The sequence below is a fragment of the Syngnathus acus genome, chromosome 15 (genome assembly GCF_901709675.1).
Source record: "Syngnathus acus chromosome 15, fSynAcu1.2, whole genome shotgun sequence".
NCBI classification, from domain to species: domain Eukaryota; kingdom Metazoa; phylum Chordata; class Actinopteri; order Syngnathiformes; family Syngnathidae; genus Syngnathus; species Syngnathus acus.
In genome coordinates this window covers 4,569,452-4,588,649 of record NC_051100.1, presented here as the reverse complement: position 1 = coordinate 4,588,649, position 19,198 = coordinate 4,569,452, and the positions used below count along the sequence as shown (strand labels likewise).

Here is a 19,198-nt window from a genome sequence, read left to right as displayed (position 1 = left end):
GTCACTCAATTTGTCAGCGTCACCTTCGCCCTTCTCGTGTTTCTTCTTCATTCCCGATAGGCAAAACACGGTCTCGTCGCATTCCCTTTGACTCAGTCGAGGAAATGAAACGAGACAATCGTTGGCGAATGGAGATTTATTTCCACGTTCGAGAACCTCCCCTCCTCACGCTCTCACTCTTCATTCCGTACAGCTCCATTTTAAAAAAAGAACGGAGAAATAGAAAAATAAACATTGATATCAGAACTAATCATTTAAGAGTTGAATTCAAATATACAATTTGCATACAAAGAAACTACAAAATGGGGACTGAGGTGAAGGAAGTCCGTGGCTGTTTACATGGACGGCCAGAACCATCCAACTTCTCTGTGCTACCAATCGGATCCATAATAGGTCGGTTATCAAAATGTGAGCGTCCATGTAAACGCAGCCCGTGTCTTAAAGCTTATTGAGCCTACATTCAGCAAAGTCAGAGTTGCGTGTGTCGTTGCACACGTCGTCGTCCCTGCGTCCATTTTGGAGTTTCAGGAAAAAGATGCTAAGCCAGAAAGCTCACCAGATGGGAAGACAGTGGTGGATCCATTTTTTTTTTTTTTTTTTAAGACTACTAACCCCTCATTTTCACACTCCTGAGTTCCAAAATAGTCCAAATGTTCAAGACAAACGAGTCCTCCGCATCTTTTGTCCGTCTTTACCTTTCAACCGAGTCGAGACGTTCTTTAAGCCTTCCGCTCGTCGTCGTCCCGAAGATCTGCTTCAGTTCCTCTCAATCTGCTCGAGGTCCAGCTCTCCCCCGAGTTGGAAAATGTCCCTGGTTGAATCGCGGTCGCCCTCCCAGAGGGCGACTTGACCCCGGGGCGAGCCGGATCTCGAGCCCACGCTACACGCCGAATCGCTGTCTAGTTCCTCTTCGGACGAATCTTCGCCGTCCTTCGTCGCCTCCTGCCGCGGTTCCAGTCCCAGCTCGGAAACGGCGGTGAATTCCGATTGCCGTTGGCTCGACGGGGGCAGGCTGGATTGGCAATTATCGAAGAAGGAGAAGCCGGGGCAACTCAAGCTCTGGAAAGTCTGGAGTTGCTGGGGAAAAACAAAACATATTGGTACTTGAATATTTGTTTCCTGATTAGTTTTCACGGTTCTTTGCACTTAATTTTTCAAAGTAGGCTTGTTACTTTTTCCAATTACTTGATGAATGACACCATGTACAAAGATGTAAATAGAACAAATTGAGGCGTCGATTGATATCTTGGGGACTTACAAATAAAATAAAAAAATATGTATCGTATAAAATATTATATTTGATCAAATATAATATTTTATAACTATTACATAACAAAATAAAAATAAAACACAGACTCTGGATTGTACTCAAGTACAGGAATTAAATCAGTACGGGTAACTGGTTTCTCCAATGTCAAGGCAACTCGCTGGCAAGACTTTTCTTTCGTTTTTCATCACATGACCTTTATATTTATCTGTGTTTGTAATTTTACGAGGTTTCTTTTTAATTCCTCACCAACAAGGCAATACGTGACACAGATAAAGTTGTAACTTTATCAGAAAACAGTAGTGCTGAGCAACAAGAGGGTTAATGATCTGTAGAGCAGCAGATGTTTGGAGGCACACAGATGAATAGAAATGAACTTTTTGTTTTTTTCCCCACTTGGGGGACAGACAACTTCCCTGTTGCCATGCACCGGGAGTCTCTCGCTAGTTCACTTGCAAACAAAAGCGAATACTTCAGGTGATAACGAGAGGAGTGGGAGGCTTTGCCTTGGCTGTCTGGCTGCCTCCGGAATGGAGAAAGGGGGATTTCTACGCCCTTTCTATTTTCCGGACCCTTAGGATTACTTGACTACTAATTATCCCGGCAGAGGAGGGGGGTTTCTTTGTCACTATGTGCTTTCCATGAAAGCCACCGGGGACCGCTAGCGATTTGGGAGGGTCCGCTCCAAACCAGGGTTACGTTTCGCTAGTGTGACGGGCTTTTCATAGCACCGCCATATGGAAAGGCAGCACTTAAGATTATTGCACACGTGGATGCAATCATGATGTCTCGTCTCACATGCTTAAGCCACGCTAGTCAATTTCAAGCTGTTAAACGAGCTTCTTACAAAAGCACATTTGTTCTGGAAAAAACTTTTTACGCTCGATTCTCAAATGGGCCACGGTCGTCTGTAGATTCAGCGAGTGTAAGTAAGAGTTAAATCTTTGTTCATTTCTTCGATATTCTGCGTTCGTGTAAATGTGAGTAAGAACTGCCGGTCCTGGATCAAAAGTCACCAAAATGGGGCTAAGTTAGCTTACGTGCTAATACTGCCATAAAAAACAAGTTATCAGGGCACGAAAACAAAAGGGCAAAGAAATCTCAATAGAGGCCAATTGAAAGCAGCTCAATGAATTTGTGTCTTGAAATGAGGTCAGCAGAAAAGCACAAGCAAGACTCTTGAGTGTAAAACAAAAAAGGAAAGAATCTTGCACTCATCCCAGAGCCAAGCCGTCGACACGGCATCAATCATTCATCCGCACTCTACCGAGGACGCCGGCCGCCGTGCAGATAAGCGTTACACGGCATGGGTTGTTATTTAATGAGATAACGCCTGTGCGAGGCGAGTCGCGTCACGTCACCATCGCGTTCCCACGTTGCTGCTCAGCTATGCTCACCATGTCAGGAATGGAGAGCTGTGCCGGGGGAAGAGGGGGCATATTAATGGAGCAATGGGTTCCAGTATTTTGTTTAGAAAAGACAAAACCAAAATGATTTTGATAGCAAAATAATGAGCAGAGCTGACTCGTACTATTTCGTGAACATGGCGACCGACCGCCTTGTCATTCAATCCAACACATACTTTGTGATGATAGACGGTTTTCCACAGTCGGAGGAAAAAACACAGCAGGCCAAGGCGGAAGGAAAATTATTCAAGGAATTTGTTTTGGGCAATTGTCGTGCGTAAATACCTTTGACGGAGCGATTGGCGATTAGCATGTCGGAATTGTCTGTCATTGACGCGCGGCAGGAAACTAAAGGCCACGTTACTGCGAGTTGCGCTGACGGCACACATGGGGACTTGTTATGCGCTGACCCTTCTCACCCTTGTTGCGCACACACGCACAAATATCCGCAAAGTTTGGCAGCGACGAACCCTTTGACGTTGAGAGGAATTTGCGAGACGACGACTATGCCACCCGCGCAAACTTTGAGCTCATAAGAAAGATTATGGCTGGTCACAGTCCCGTTTTTCCAAATTCCTTTTCTCACACGGGCGTGTCTACAAAAGAAAAGATTTACATAATGCTCGGGAGAAGAAATGAATTTTAATGTAAGCAGAAAAAAGGGGTTTGCTGCAAGAATAAGGCTTGGTTTTGTTCTGGTTTTGTTCTTATGAAAATGAATTCACAGTAGTAATGTCCTGAGAATATGTGAAAGCACATTTTTGCATTTTGATCAACATTTTTTTTCCTTTGCAGATTACCACTTTTTTTTTATAATTAGACTTTTTTTCTCAAAATATTTAGACTATTTTATTAGTTCTTTCCCATGGTATACTCTATTACACCTTTTTAAGCAAGTCATTTTACATCAACGCCTATAAAATCCATGACAGAGGTAGTAAAAACCAAATCTTAACAGATAGTTTGGTCGTAAAATGAGCGAGCGCCTTGTTAATCTACCAGTGGACGTCAGCGGGAATCTTATGGAAGCTGCTCGGTTCAGTCAAAGTCCAAATGTTGAGCTTCCTATTGACATTTTGACAAAAAGACAAGACGACACATTGACATCAGTTTTTCTCAAACTTCTACTTGTAAGGTCCTCAAAAATTCCCAAATAACGATGTGTGTAAAAAAAAACAAAATAATAATTAACGTCAACGCGTCCGTACGTTGAAAGCACGGGCCTACTATGTGACGCAGGAGCATTCCTGCGAGCCGAGGTAACGTCAATGTGACGAGCGCGTGCGTGTCATGGCGGTTCTGCTAGTTCCCCGCCCGGTAGCTGGCATGATTTGAGGAAACACCGTGCGGCCAACTCTCGCTCGGTTAGTCCTGAGGGTGACACAAATCTTTAGGAAAAAGGAAAAGGGAGGGAGCTGGAATAAGATGATGCCCCTTTCTATTACGGACTACAGACGGAATTCCAGTAAGAAGGACAGTGGCGATGAAGAGCTTAAAGTCTGAAGAATTATTCACAATTTGCCAAAGTGCCGCTTTTAGTGAAGTGCCGCTGTATCGCGCGCGTATCTCAAGTCTGCGCTCTCAAGTCAAAGCAAAAAAATGTACAATGGCTCATATTTCGAAATAGCCACTTACAGACGTTGTTTAGCAATTAGCTTAATGCTATAGTGCGTCTTTGCTTCTTTTTTTATTTAGCCGCTGTGATAAAAGCCAGATTGGTGCATGGAATGACGAGGGCGGGAGTCGCGGTGAAAAAGCAAATGGACTTGGAGGGGGGCCCGACCTTTTAGGTTTACCCAACAGACTTGATGAAATGTTAACCTGAGCCCGGTCCTTTTGGAGCATGTGGCGTTAGGCGGCATGACTGAACACGAGGCATGTTTCGTGAGTAAGCGCCACTCCCTCCCTTCGATACTTAACACAAGACTTCAGATGTTAGGGTTGTTGTGAACAGGCTGACTAAGTTGTGTTTTTGCATGTTTCATAAACAGAAGCTAAAGTGTAGCCCCATGTTCGTTCCAGTTTTTCTGGATGTGGACCCCAGTAAAAAAAAAAGTTTGGACGTGTCTGATTTACTGTCTTGAGTGAAGCTAACATGTGCTTTTGGGATGTGGGAAAGTAAGCACGGGAAGAGCATGCAGATTTGAACCCTGACCCTGTCACCTAAACAATGTAGTGCAAATCCAACCCGCTGCGCGCAGAGTTTCTCCACCAAACCTCGGCAAATGTTTTTCGTGTCGGCCTATCCCGGCTCACCTGAGTCATCTTTGCCAGGTCCAGAGAGGGCCTCTGCTCCTGGGCGTCCTCGGGTCTCCGCCGCTTCATCCCGATCTTTTTGTCGTTGAGCACGCAGGGCTGCGACCTGCTCCGAGACAGGCAGCCTTTCCCGTCTCCCCTCTGGCCGGACCGCCGTCCCATTTCCGGGGTGGAATCCGGCGAGCTGGCCTCCGAAGCTTCTTCCCTCTGGAGTTCGGGCAAGCTGATCTGCTCGTGGGAGAGGGAGAGAGGACGGAGAAGGGGGCCGCGGTAGGACTGGGGGGCTCGTGAGGAAGGAGTGGTGGGAGACACGGGGCAGGCAGTGAAGTGAGGGTGGGTCGGCAGTCGCTGGCTGAAGAAGGGCAGGTCTAAAGGTCCGTCAGTGGGGATGGTGGCGTGAGAAGGAAAACTGAAGCTGGAGCTTCGCTGCATGGCTGAGCAGTGAGCGGCGGAGAACCCCCCGCCGGCGCGGACGCTCCCCCCGCTGTAGCACCTTCGCTTCTCCACCGACGTCCACACTCGGGAGCCCTGAGGCCTCCACGACGAGCGAAAGCCGCCGAATTCATCCGACAAGGACAGAGAGCGGCACTGGCGCTTGCTGGGGGGCGCCGTGGGCGCTTGGCCCGTGGCGACAGTGGTGTAGTGCAAAGCGGCGGGGGCGGAGGGACGGGCTTTGGTCAAGGCGGCATCACCCAGGCTAAGATCTCTGATCAGGCTGGTGATGGCTGTGGCGGCGCCAGGTTCATTGGGCCAGGGGCGGCCGCCCGGCTCGGGCACGGCATCCCACAGGCTCTCCAGACTGGCACCTGACTGAAAGCTTCGTCCTGGGTTCAGCCATCTGTCTGCCTCTGCAAAAATAGCAAACGCCAACTCTCAGCCAAGGAAAAACATATCTAACATTGACTTAACCCACTGTGGGATTCATGTGTACTTCTGTTGACTGCAAGCTAGTTGACAATGGCTCAACAGCGCCCCTGTCGGTGACAGCCAAGTACTGCATTCTATTTTGCCTTCATAAATTCTTGTGGCCCCATACACAAAGTTTACAAGATTGAGAACCACTGGTCTTCAGTGGCAAGATGTCTCTTCTTTCCCTAACTCTGTCCATTTTGGATCATGTTCTCCAACATTGTAAATGCTTCCTTTTGGGTGAACCATTTAAACACGGCTGCGACCTGGCAGGAATGTCATGAAAACAACTCAACAAAAGAGACGACTTCAAAAGTGGCTCGTGACGCCTGAATGGAGGAGACTCCTTTAAATGTCAACACCCGCCAAGAAGAAGTAGACGAGCATTTTTATTGAAGGAAGTGTATTGTTGTAAACCTCCCGTGAAAGCATGTAATGTGCATTGTAACGTGGAGCAGGTGCACGCTGATCACGAGACGTTGGCTTGAAGAGAGGAAGTGAAAGCCAAATACATTTTGGCCTCAAAGATTTAACATGTTCTGGTACGCTCAAAACGATATTTCTCACAGGAAATAATGCAAAAGTGGTTTAAGACAACCAAATGTGAGGCATTCAATGAGCTTTTTTAAAGGCCACTTCACTAAAGATGAGCAATACTGTATTTTACATTTTTAAGAAATTTTAGATACATTAAGAATTTTTAAAGAAGAATTTTTTAATAATAGTAACAAAAAATAAAAATGTACGACTAGTTTCTTTTTAAGGATGATCAAGACCAAAGATGCAACGACATCCCATAAGTAATATTTTATCTTTTAACTATTGTCTACTTTAACTCTGATGACACTCCATGCAGTCCAAGACACTCATTAACTGTCATAAAAGTGTAACATTTTAACCATTGTTTATATTTCATATATTCACTTTCAATTATAAGAGCGAGAGCAAAGGTTCTTGACACATCTCATTTAAAAATTAAAAATATCTTAATTGTCATACAAGCGATGTTAACTGCTGCAATCTTTGAATGAGAGTACATTTCTTTGGACTTGAGGAGTAAAAAAAAAAGAAAAATGGAGAACTTACCAGCAGTTCCACAAGAGAAGAGGGTCGTCCCTCTGCTCATGGTGTGGCGCTCACGCTGAAAAGAAACCCAAAAGATTCAGCTCAGTGAAAGTATGCAAAAGCATAACCGTTTATTTCATCCCTCTGTGTATACAGTACGACATGTTATTATCTGGAAGAAGCACAGTCTGAAGTCAAGTGTGTCTCATCGGAAAGGATGCAAAAAGTATAGCATTGCCGTCCAAACCATTGGCCTCTGCTACACGTCTCGCTCAGAGTTATAAACGCTGTGGAAATTCTATACTGTACCGTAAAATCAATGTGGCTAGGCCATAAAATCGTGACACGCCAATGATAATAAAACTTCCATTTTCTATTGTGCTTGTTCTTATTTGGTTTCCCGAGTGAGCTGGAGCCTATACCAGCTGACTTGCAGCAGCTGAGGTACATCCTGGATTGGTCATCGTCCGATAATCTAAACGTTTGAGTGATGTACGTAAATGTGACCTGCAACTGGCTGAGGTCAAATACAGTGGAAAAATGGATGAATGGCTATTTGACTTAAATCATGCAAAATATTGATTCAACCTACAAAAGCTACATTATTCATGATGATCAACAAAGGTGTGTGGGGGATACACTAAGGTCATTGTTTAGTTTACATATAGAATAACGGCTGACACATCGCTCAACGGGCTGTCATTATGTAAATAAATGTATGTTTAACCAAAGGAAAATGCCGTGTGATCCTCTGAAACGATCCATCACTTAAGATCCTGTGAATATTTTGCTGTTATTAACGAAGTCCAGTACTGAAGCTTTTTGTTGAGCTCGTGGCGTGCGTAGAGGAAGGTTTGCCTGCACACGCCTGCCTTGTGATCACTCGCTTGCAACAGGGTGGTGGCTTCTTTTGCACACGAGGGACAAAAGAGAAAATGCAGCGGAAAATTACAGTGACTCACACTGAGGTTATCACTACCACAGCAACAAACAAACAAATTTAAAAAAGAAAACATGTGTAGAAAATGGCTTCCTAATGGAGGTTTGGGTTTAAAAAAAAAAAAAAAAAAGTCGTCTCTTACCGGCCGTCGTTCGCTGCTCTTGGCCCTTACATCATTGACACCCTTCTTCTTTTCCAGGCTTTTGGAGAAGATGATCACCATGGTAACGCAGCACTCACAAGCCTCATTGGGCAGAGGAGCACGAGGAAGAGGTCACGGGTAGCCATCTTGGGTGAAAGGTCCGGGGACGGGCAGTCTGTCTGTCGGTCAGCTGGCAGCTCCCATCTAAGCCAAAGAGCTGGTAGGAGGCCCCCCCCGGCACTTGAGACACTCTCTGTGAGAACAGAATTTCACAAAAGACAAATGCTGACAGTTCTTTTATGATTGTTTGACGTCTGTACAGTGGCTTGGACGGTGTTATGCTATCGCTACGCGGGTGTTCTGTACTGCGAGAAAAACAACCCACGACGATGATGGCACGGGAGATAATGGACAACACGAAGCGGGTATGAGCAACACCATTTTTCAATCCATGTCTTGACACCAATGTCGCACGTATTTTACCGGTTCGGCTGATGATAAAGACCACCCGGTAGGCTCGATTTATGATGAACAGAACGACACAAACATAGTTCTAAAGTCAGAATTACAGTAAATATTGGTATGAAAAACTATTCTAGGCTATAAATATAAAACCCTTGAAGGCGAATAAGAGTGTTGTTCCACTCCAGTCCTGTAGGTGGAAGCAGCTAATAAAGGTAGTTGAAAACAACTGGGTATTGACTAACAGGCCAAACACACAATTTCAATCTCTATTTTACTTGCCAGAGATTAGTTTAAGTTTCCTAATGCATACAAATAAACAAACAATCGCATTAACTCTTTGGCAAAAACAATAAAAGTTAGCATGTGACTAATGCAGCTAAAAAAAGCGCTCCGTGCTGTCGGCTATTTGACTAGCAATGTTTCTTTGCATAACAGGCTGGGTAGTTTTATGCGATTTTAAGTAGGTACTTTTTCTTTCTTTTTTTTTTATTTTAAGGGAACGGGCCCGATTGCATGTCTGGTCGAGCAGTAAAACAGAGCGTACAGTATGTTATATGGACAGGTGACAAAGTCAAGGAAAAGACAACAACATGTGTTTAACTAGGTGGCTGGCATGGGTTCTTCTGGAGGTCTCCTAGTGCAGCTATGAACATTATTCTTCCGACATCATGTGATGTTTTCGCCATGCCTGCAGCCACAAGTGCCTCATCTTTTTCCACAACACTCATCCAGATTTTTCCGTTCATTAAAAAAAACTTTATTTAGGAGCCAAATGAGTACTTTCTCAAGCTAAAAGCTAACGTAAACACAAAGTGCTTCCTCAGCCAAAAACATGTGGCGAAACAAACATGGCGGAATCATTCGGTTAATCCCGGGTGAAGGCGGCACGGCTGAAGATGCGGTCGAAGGAGTTTATATGGGAGTGCGGTTGTTTTATGCGCAAATTGCGGCTGCATGCAGACGGTAGTGGCTGGATAAGAGGTCCTCGCGACATTTGGGCCATTTGGCTTATTTGAGGTATTTTTTACTCATCTGGGCTGGGTTGATTTTTAAGGTAAATCTTTATGTCTATCTATGATCCCCCAAGTAAATGTAAAGCTAATGTGGCTGGTTGTCAGGAATAGCTGCGGTGACTTAGGACCAGGGATTCCCTCCCTCATTCGCTGACCGCCAAACATCCAATTAGAGAGCAGGCTTCTTGGCAGCACCCCCAATCAACTGCTTTTCGGGAAGCGGCACACAGAGGGCTGATGGCTTTTGCAGGCCCGACTGTCTAACATGTGCTTACATGTTAGTAGGTGGAGGTCACCGCACTTTTATATAACACGCCTTTGCGCTATTGGATATTCCGCACGCAGATTTCATACCAGCTTGCGTTACTTTCCATGTCATCTCTCTCAACCCCGTGACTACACTCAAGATGTTTTAGTTTGGCGAGGGCTAAACCAACTGCCGGCATATGACTCCCATTAGCTGCATTTATCCAGCAAAGTCAGTGGAGCACAGCCGGGCCTCTCGCAGGAATAGAGGGCCCGTGTTAGCCTTCTTGTTTGGAGTAAAGAACGGGAATGTTCTTGTTGATCGGTGTGCGATTACTTAGGTTGATTAGGACTGACATTGAGTAATGGGCAAGGTTTTCGTTTGAGCGAGGGAGTCGGGGAGCGTGGCGTTTACGTGCAGGAGTTTTTTTTCCTATTGTGCGACTGGACATGCCATGCGTGTCTTTAAGCTAACTTTGTGTGTGTAGTGACTGGCAAGCAGGGGGTCATGGGAGAGGGCAGAGTACGAATCAGAAGCCCCGAGCCATGCTTACTTAATGAAGCGGCTCACCATGATGGAGAAACCAGAGCCCAACGGTGAAAGAAGTGTCGCGGGCCCAGACTCGGGTGTCGACAGATCATATCAGCTCTCAATGAAACGCTTCTCTCTCCTTTGCTCCCGATTACACTGAAGCCTCACTCTCTCGTCTAATGTAAAACAATATTAGTCCTGAATCTAAAATCAGATATTCGCCGAAACATTCTTCTTTGTCAGTCTCATTGTGACGTACGCAGCTGCCATCTACAGGACTGGAGTGGAACATTCTCAACCGCAACTGCGGGAATAACATCGTAGTACTCAGCCTCCTACAGTTATGCGAGGAAAGAGGCATCGAAACCACCATTTGGCTTTGGTTTTAGGCCTTGGCAGCAGCTTCACAAACGCTCTCATTCGATCCGTCGTGTTGTGAAGAAATACGGTTGCCAGACAAGCAAAGCCACAAGCGCAATATTTAAAAGTCGGTTTTCTAAGTAACCCAACCGCATGTTACAAAAGATATAAACAAGAGCTGTTGTAAGCATTCACACTGACCCAATAAGCTGTTTGTTCATGTCCATCTAGTCTAACTTTATAACTCGGGTTACCTAATAAATCGAATTACGTTTGATTTCTTGTCTGGCTTTGCAAAAGGATGCCAGAGCCGCTCGCCGTTACATCACGTTAGATTAGCGCTAAACCGACGGGAAGCTTCATCACTAAATGGGAACAAATCTACCGCCACATCGTTCCAGATTCAATTTGGCCTCTTCAAATCGAGCCGTAATTCCAGTCAGATTTGCCAACGCCGGGCAAGAGTGCAGACGGGCGGCTCTTGGCTCATAATAGCAAGTGACTGGGGAGGGCACTGGAAAGGGCAGCTGCAATAATGTGGCTCCTTGCCTGAGCTGCGACTTGTGCAGGCGGATGAATAGACACGGATTTGGGGCGACGAGGGCGACCTACTGCTGCATACTTGTGCAGAGCGCGTCTGGTGTCGAGATTTTGATCGGTGGCTGGAGCCAGTGAGAAAAAAAACAAATACACCAGTATAGACTAATCAAGGACTTTAGAGCTTTCAAATGCAAAATTGAACTCAACCAACATTTTCAGCAAAAATATGACAATTGACTGCGCAATGTACTTGAACGCGATCGTAACGTGCTCGGTAATTACCAGAACGTACTAGACGCTCACCGGAATGTGAGCTAGACAGTTACTGGAATGTGAGACATGCGTTAAGACACTTACTGCCCATAAAAGCATGTTTGTGTATTTCTTCGGTCTAAATTCTGACAGAGAATCCAATATGCAGTCCAATGGCAATCCTATGGCAACACACTGTTGGTTGTTGTCATGGAATCAAAATATGAGCATCAAAAAGGGAAAGTTTTGGGCACAAGTGGGTCTGTTTGGAGCCATTATTTTCGTTCCAAGTCGGCGGGGTGGACCATCCATTCAGAGTGAACTCAGAGCCACCCCACTCGCCAGTACGGGTCATAAAGATGGTTCCTTAAGAGGTCAAGACATACCACCAAAGCCTTGGACCATCACCCCTAGTATCCACGCGGGGGGAACACTGGCCCCGGAACACTCACTCCATCTTCATAAGCGGTCAAACAATGAGGCCTGGATCATTTTTACTTGTCAGTTGATCAATGGCGTGCTTAAGAATCAACCTTTTAATAGTCCCCGTGCACTTCTCAATGCGGAGCGAGTACAAAGAGAGCAAAGGATGTGGTTTTCCTTTGTGGTAGGAGCATTCGGTCGACGGTATGTACTATACTAAAAAATTTCAAAAATAAGTCTCATCCTCCAAGGTGCATTTCTGTCACCATGGCAACCAAAGGCAAAATAGCACAACAATGAAAACGCAACATTTCTTGCATGCAACCAGAACAGTTCGCCAAGTGGCAAGTTAGCTGCAAACACAACACAAGGCCCTCTATGCGGTGCGTAATGTATTTGGGGGGGTCGTGACCTCTGTCTCTTATTCAAACTGATGCTTGACGGGCGTGAGATCAGGTGTTTCACTTTGAGTGCGAGAAGGTACGAGGGGCCCCCGACCGCGGTGACCCCCACATGCCTGGACTCTCCGTCAAACCAGGTAGCCGCTCGCTAATTGGCCCAGCCCCCTCCTGCCTGTGGTTTCCGTCATTACCCGACAGGGTCTGTTCAGTTGCGTACACACTAACTGGAGCCCCTAAATCCATCAGGGGGTACATTTTACACACTAGCCGGCGCCCGCTCTAAAAGCTATCTATGGAAAAAAAAAAATCAAAATCTTACAGTTGGTTACATAATCTGACGCGTATGTTACGGTTATGTTAAGCGAAACGTGTTTGGGGAAGAAAAACCCCATGAACGACATTCCACCGCCCCATTCATTCATTTGCGAGGGGGCTCGGCCAAGGACCTTCTGACTGCACGCCATCGTGAGAAGAACAAGCCAGATGTGTTTAAGAAAGAAAAAAAAATTGCCTTCGAAGCTAGTTTCACTTACCAACGTGTCGGTCTATCATGAGTAAACCCACAAAAAAGGTGTCAAGAACCCATGTTTGAAAAGACACAGGAAGTCGGCCATTTTGTTATGAAGTTGCCGTATTTGGGTCGTTTTGGCCATTTCATAAGGGACATTCCGATTTTTGTCCACTTGTCAAAAAGTCCCAAGAAGCCATTCTCGAAAAGTCACAGGAAGTTGGTTATTTTGTTTTGACCTCAATTTGGTTGTGTTGGTGGTAGTTAAAAAAAACAACAACACGTTCTTAAATGTATTCATTTTGTAAACACTCCTTAATCCTATGCTTTGTCGATCTTTGATTTAATCTGCTTTTGTTTGGTGCGCTCAGCAGTTGCAATTGTTTGCAAAACACCTGCAGGTGTATGGAAAACCTGCCTGCCAACATGCAAACCCCAACCAAACCGTGGCAAGCCACTTGGACCGACACATGTCCCCACCGCGCCGTCATTCAAAGCAGGACCATCAAGTTTGAACTCTTTCTCTCAAGTCTGATCTTGCGTCAGGGCAGATTGTCACATATTAAATGCTGGCTTTGTATGAGGGGAACGTTTTTTTTGGGCTAAGTGTGTAGAAGCAGCGCACAAAACAAATTGCATAACCGGTAAAAGAGAACAGGTTCTAAATGTACACCGTGTGTAATTAAACTGAGTGCCTCACAATAGAGGCTTTAATTTGGAGCGGCTGCTCAAGCCAGCGCCAGTGTTGAATACACAAACACACAATTCCGCCTCGTGATGGCTGATGAGTAAATTAGGACCATCAACAGAAACCACGCACTTATGATAACACATTAGCTAACCTCGACTTGTTTTATGAACACGCCTTATCGCTACTTACACAACAATGACCTCGTAACGACAGGCAGTTGTAAAAAGAAAATTTAAAAAAGCTGTAATTGCTGCAGTGTGCATGTCAGGCCACTAGTTGGCGATGGAGCCACCGACTGTCGAAATTTCCGTGATGGACAATGTAGGCAGTTGTAAAACTAAAATAAAAATGGCTGTAGATGCTGCAGTGTGCATGACAGGCCACTAGTTGGCGATGGAGCCACGGACTGTCGAAATTTCCGTGGCGTGGGAGTGAACATTTTCAGATATTTTTTTAATAATGTGGACAAACATGAGTTGAAACATGTTTTATTTTTATGTCAACGAGCGGACAAAATATCAATGGGACATGTTGCTTTTCATCTTTCAGAGTATTTTTAGGGCCGGGGGGCTTCTCTGGCTGTACTTAAGAATGCCTCTTTTCTTCTCTCTTTTTAGGCTGGCAAATCTATCATGTTAACGAGGAGGGCATATCCACACCCCTAGTGCAACAAACACACGAAAAAGAGCCAGGAGGGCGGTGTTTGTTCCCAGCGTCCCCGCAGCCACATAGGTTCGACTTTCACTGTTTGTAGTTATGACTGCGGGTCACGCAGGAAGAAGAACGCTTCTGAAATGGAGAGTAGCGTGAGGACAAATACACGCAAGGCACTGAGAACAAACTCTTCTCTGGTCGCTTTCGCCTCAAGCCAGCGCAGGCATGAAAGAGTGTCAGTGTGAGGGGAACAGAGAGCTAGATGACACGCTTGCTGCGAAAAACAGGAATATAGCCAGACTCAGACTCACATTGTGTGTGTGTGTGTGTGTGTGTGTGTGTATTGAGTGAATTGTACACAGAATGTGTCAGGGCCTCGCTCGGCATGCAGCTGCAACCCCGACAGACAAACTTGAGCACACACACGTACACAAGTTGACACTAAGTGAGAACCTGCGCCCTTGGTACTTTGTGCTGCTTCCTTTTTTGCACCCAAACTGAAACCACTGCATTTGAATGGCCCTTTAAAGTCAGAGAACAAAAAGACAGCTCAAGCTCGCTACAATTTTTCCTTGACGTCAAGGCCAGCTATCAATCTTGATAATGATCAAATTATGTAACAATTATTTGGATTTTTGCAAAGATCCTATAAGCGAAAGGGCAAGAAGTCTAACGGCAGAACGACTAATTCGTAAACACAGTCCAGCTCGGGATCTGGTTAGCGGATGTGAAGGCTATTTCTATTTTAAGTGTCATAAAATAGATTCCTGTTCCTCTATAAGATAAGAATGGCTTTTGCTTTGATGCATTTTTGTTCCTTTTACTCTAACCAAATGTGACCCAAACCACAACCGTCAAACCAAGAACAGCTGAATTTTATTTATGAGTTAATCCGAGTCACTGTAAATGGCGGCAGGTGTGTGCTGGCGGTTTCCTTTGTACAGGTTAAAGGTCACATTCATGGTCAAACTCATTTGAAATCATTTATCTTATTGTTTACTGAATAAACCCATAGGGGTGTGTAGACTTTTTATATCCACTCTACATACCAAACACATTTGTGTTGAACTGATCTGAAGGACTAACTTGACTTTTTTTCCCCCCTCTGTGTTTATTTTAGTGTGGTCATCGACAATAATGTACCAGTGATGGCAAAAGAGAAGCCACAGGAATTTGAAATAATGGAAGCCTGTCCGTCACTTACAGGTGAGAACTCATAGCATGTCACATGGTACATAGTAAAAAAAAAAAGTGTCCTTCAAAACCAAAGCATAAAATGTTTTTGTTCAATATTTCAAGCTTGAAAATGCATTTTCAAAAATCACAAAGCATCCGTGGGAACCCTGCATTCAAAACGCTTGCACAAAAATGCTTGCAACATCCGTTTGCAAACTGAAATGATACCAGGAATTAGGAAATACAAACAGGAGTTGTATATTATTGTGAAAACTCGCAAAAATCCTTTCTCAGCGCTGCTAAACAACGTACGGGAGTTTTCCACAAGGCCAACCGTTATAATCTCCTGTGACAAGATGATGATTACATCTTTCACTGGAGTCAGCTTTTTCTTTTTTTTTCTTTTTTTTTTTTTTTTAAAGAGTGTAACTGCTCCACATCCAGGTATTTCCCATTAGGGTGCCCTGGTGCTAAACCAGTTTCTTTGTTGACCGTATCCACATGGATCAAACAAACCACCATGCCACATGAACACATATGGGCAAAACAGGACCACTTCCGAGGCGGCACGAGCAACGGAAATGCTCCAGTCATCAGTTTAAGGTCATTATCAACGTGCTTGCAAAATGTCTCACAGTGAGACAAACGCCTCAGCTGCACGACAATCCCAATTCCATGACAATTTTGAATTTTCTTGTATTTATGTGTGGTAGTACCTTGACTTGCAAGTTGTTGTTTTTTTTTTTTTTTTTAAACACACGTGATCGTTTTAACTTAACACCTTGCCCGTACAGTTAATGGAGGTTTTATGACATACGGCTCTTATTTACCAGTTGTTCATCAGTACTTTGATTCTTCTTTTGTTTTTAACAAGTCATAACTTTGATTTGGACCTCAGGCCTTTGTGACCATCCTCAAATTGACTTCAGAAAGTGCTTTGAAATAAACAATGTGGCAGATTGTTTTTCTAACACTTAATTGCACACGTCCACACAAAAGAAAATCTCCTTGCTGGAGTAGAAACGACTCATCCTTGTCACAGGATGAAGCCAACGTGTGTGTTTGTGTGTGCACATTTTTGCACTCAAGTATGACAACTTTGGCATACCGGTAGCCTCGGACAACTTCACGTTGCAAGTTGCTACTGAGGCAAACCTGCACTAGTTGACCCCTGCACGCTACTAGTGAAGCACTCGAGCTTAACTTATAATTGTAGAATGTCGCATAGTCAGACAACCTTTGCATCCTAGTTGACTTATTCACAGGATTTTACTAAATAACTAGAAGCATGTTGTTGCTACTACCTGTAAGGTTTCATTGTGTGCTTGTACTTTAGGGCAAAAGCTGTACTAGTCGAGGAAAAAGATTAGACAGTTGTTCAACTAGTGCATTATGTATACTAGTGCACTGAATTGCCTTACTAGTGAGAACAAAGAGTGTATTAGTACATGGATCTCAGGTTGCATATCATTTTAGTGCTAGTTGTACCATCCTCAAGGTTACTACTATTTTGTGATACATTCCTGCTTGTTGGGCCTTAGTAGTGTTACTGCTACAGCACAGTAGTTAACTAGGTTTGTGTGCGTGCGTGTGTGACGCACATAAAGCTAAGCTTGATTGTGACCACACAAATGCAATGCAGACTTTACACATGCAGCAACAAGTTGTTCATGCATGCAACCACGCACGCACGCGCGTAACTGTAATTACAGTTAATTCATGGACCTAACATAAACGCTTTGCTTAGGAAAAACCGCTGTATCAAAAATACACTGCACAAAAGAGGCTAAAACACACAACTTTGTACCAACGATGTTGTCACTCCTAAAAAATGACGAAATCCTGCAAGAGGACGCACTTGCACGCACACAAGATGAGATGTCATGACTACCTGGCCAGCAGAGGTTCGTCTTCTCCCCGAGTTAGGACATCTTTCTTGGGGGAGGGGGGATAGAAGAGAGAGGGAGGAAACTAGAAAAGGTTCCAAGGCAGTCAGCCTGTCTCGTTAAAAGACCGGAGAGACTGCGAGCAGCTGAGAGGTTGGAGCTGCTTTTTGCTCTCAGCTGGGCGACTGCAATGAATGTCCGGAAAGGGAGAGGACTGAGAAGAGTCGTGGCCGGTTAGAATACGAAATGATTTTGAAACACAAAACAAACACCTTGTATTATCTGTTAGGTAGAATAAACTAAACTCGAACACAAACTATGTATTTCTGTAAAGCAAGGATTTAAAATTAGTGTGACCTAAAGTTAGTCACCCCCGCCGAGTTGGTACGCTCCAGTGTGGTCCTCCCTCAGGCATTTACAATACCACTGTGCTACTTTTGCCACTCCACGACAGGCAGATTTTCCTAAAAGTTTGCTTTTGCAATTTTACTTTTCTGTGGTTGAATGTAATGGTAAAATCCCCTTAACATTTTACTTTCAACTTAGGGAGACTTTAAAAATTTAGTAGCAGTTATTTATGATTGTTTTTGGTTCGTGCATCTGTACAATTATTTATTTTCTATTCAAATAAACTGCCTCAGTAATCTTTTTTTTTTTTTTCTGCGATTAGGTTGCAAGTAACCAGGCATCTTCTGTGTACTGGTAAATATGGATTGAAATTGTACATCAGTCATTCATATTTTCTCAACAACAAAAAAAAGAAAAAAATATATATATCCAAAATATATATAACAGCAGTGGTGGGGGGAAAGCTTTGCTTTTCGTGAAGGAGATATTTGCAAAGGTGCTTTCATGTATAGGCAACAGCTTTTTACATTAAACCCCTCTTGCTATACTTTCAATGCAACTCGACCCAACTTCTGTCTTCCGTGTAGAATATAAATAAAACAATCAAGAGAAAATAAGCCACTGACAGGCACTAATGCATCCCGAGGGTAAAGCTATTAAAATGGATTGATAGAGGGAAAAGGGATCTGAAAGCGCACAACAACGCTTGCATCAGATGCTGATCTTTTTGATCATGTTCAAATGTTTTCACATGGAACCTCTTAGCGTTGATGAGCACTTGGACCAGTGAGGAAATGCTGGTTTGGAATCAGGAGAAGATTCTCTTGTCATATGGCATTAGGAGCCTTCGGTTTGTCCAAGTAGCTAGCCCACTTGCAACACACTTTGACTGTTCAATTGCACATCTTTTGGAATTTGTGGGGGTTGTGAAGCCAAACCGTGATTAGCCTACAACCGACCTGGAGGACAAAATGTGTTTCCTGTTGCAATAAGCCCAATGGAAAAATGGCATCATTTTTGCATAAGCCTCTTCAGGACACCATTTTTATTACAGGAACTGAAACTGTTATCAATTTTTGTTTTTGTTTGGGCCTTTATTTACATGTGTGCTGCTCAAAATAACGTAATGATTTTGTTCAGTGCAGTACATGAAAGTTTTCATAGAGTGAAAATAAATAATTTCATCTAATAACTGTAACTTACATGCCGGGCCAATAGGTGGCGATATCGCTTTTGGCCTGGATTACCACACCTCAAGTTTTATTTATTCAGTTTTACGAGGTAAGTCAATAGAGAACACTTTAAAAAATCTTTTTTTATATATATTCGAGTTGAAGTATACCTTTTCTAACCAGTGTGCTTGAGCCCAAAACAAAAACAAAAAACTAACATCTTGAACTAACTGTTTTACTATAACATACCCCTTGTCTAGTTCTGAGGTTTAGACACCATTGGCTAACTGCAACCATCTGCTCAGTCCAAAATGAAGAAGGTCTCGAGCTAATGAGCTAATCGAGGCTCCAAAGAGTTGTGACGAAGAGCTGCTGACATAATGAATAAACAAGAGGCCACAAGGCTCGGCTGTCACGCTGCTCATAAATAACTGCCCCGCTCTGGACTCCTGATCGGAAGCCAGGCCAGTAAACTGATGGGAGACAGCCTAACCCTAACCCACACATACAAGTTCTATAAGAAAACCTGACTTGCTATTTTTTTTT

The 19,198-nt window shown here is 44.1% G+C and overlaps 1 protein-coding gene and 1 long non-coding RNA gene across 2 annotated transcripts; one reads left to right on the top strand and one right to left on the bottom strand.

Moving 5' to 3' along the window:
- Positions 1 to 120: 120 nt before the first annotated feature.
- LOC119135163 (protein FAM53B-like) lies at positions 121 to 17,293 on the bottom strand. Its single transcript, XM_037272543.1, has 5 exons — positions 17,138 to 17,293; positions 7,986 to 8,238; positions 6,925 to 6,979; positions 4,930 to 5,777; positions 121 to 1,077 (listed from the first exon to the last, which is right to left on the bottom strand). Exons 2-5 carry the CDS (start codon positions 8,064 to 8,066, stop codon positions 757 to 759), a joined length of 1,305 nt encoding a protein of 434 aa, XP_037128438.1. The 5' UTR covers positions 8,067 to 8,238; positions 17,138 to 17,293; the 3' UTR covers positions 121 to 756.
- On the top strand, positions 8,268 to 19,076 carry LOC119135165. Its single transcript, XR_005100502.1, has 4 exons — positions 8,268 to 8,410; positions 14,034 to 14,148; positions 15,191 to 15,276; positions 17,803 to 19,076. It is a non-coding gene; the product is annotated as an uncharacterized LOC119135165 (long non-coding RNA).
- Positions 19,077 to 19,198: the final 122 nt, after the last annotated feature.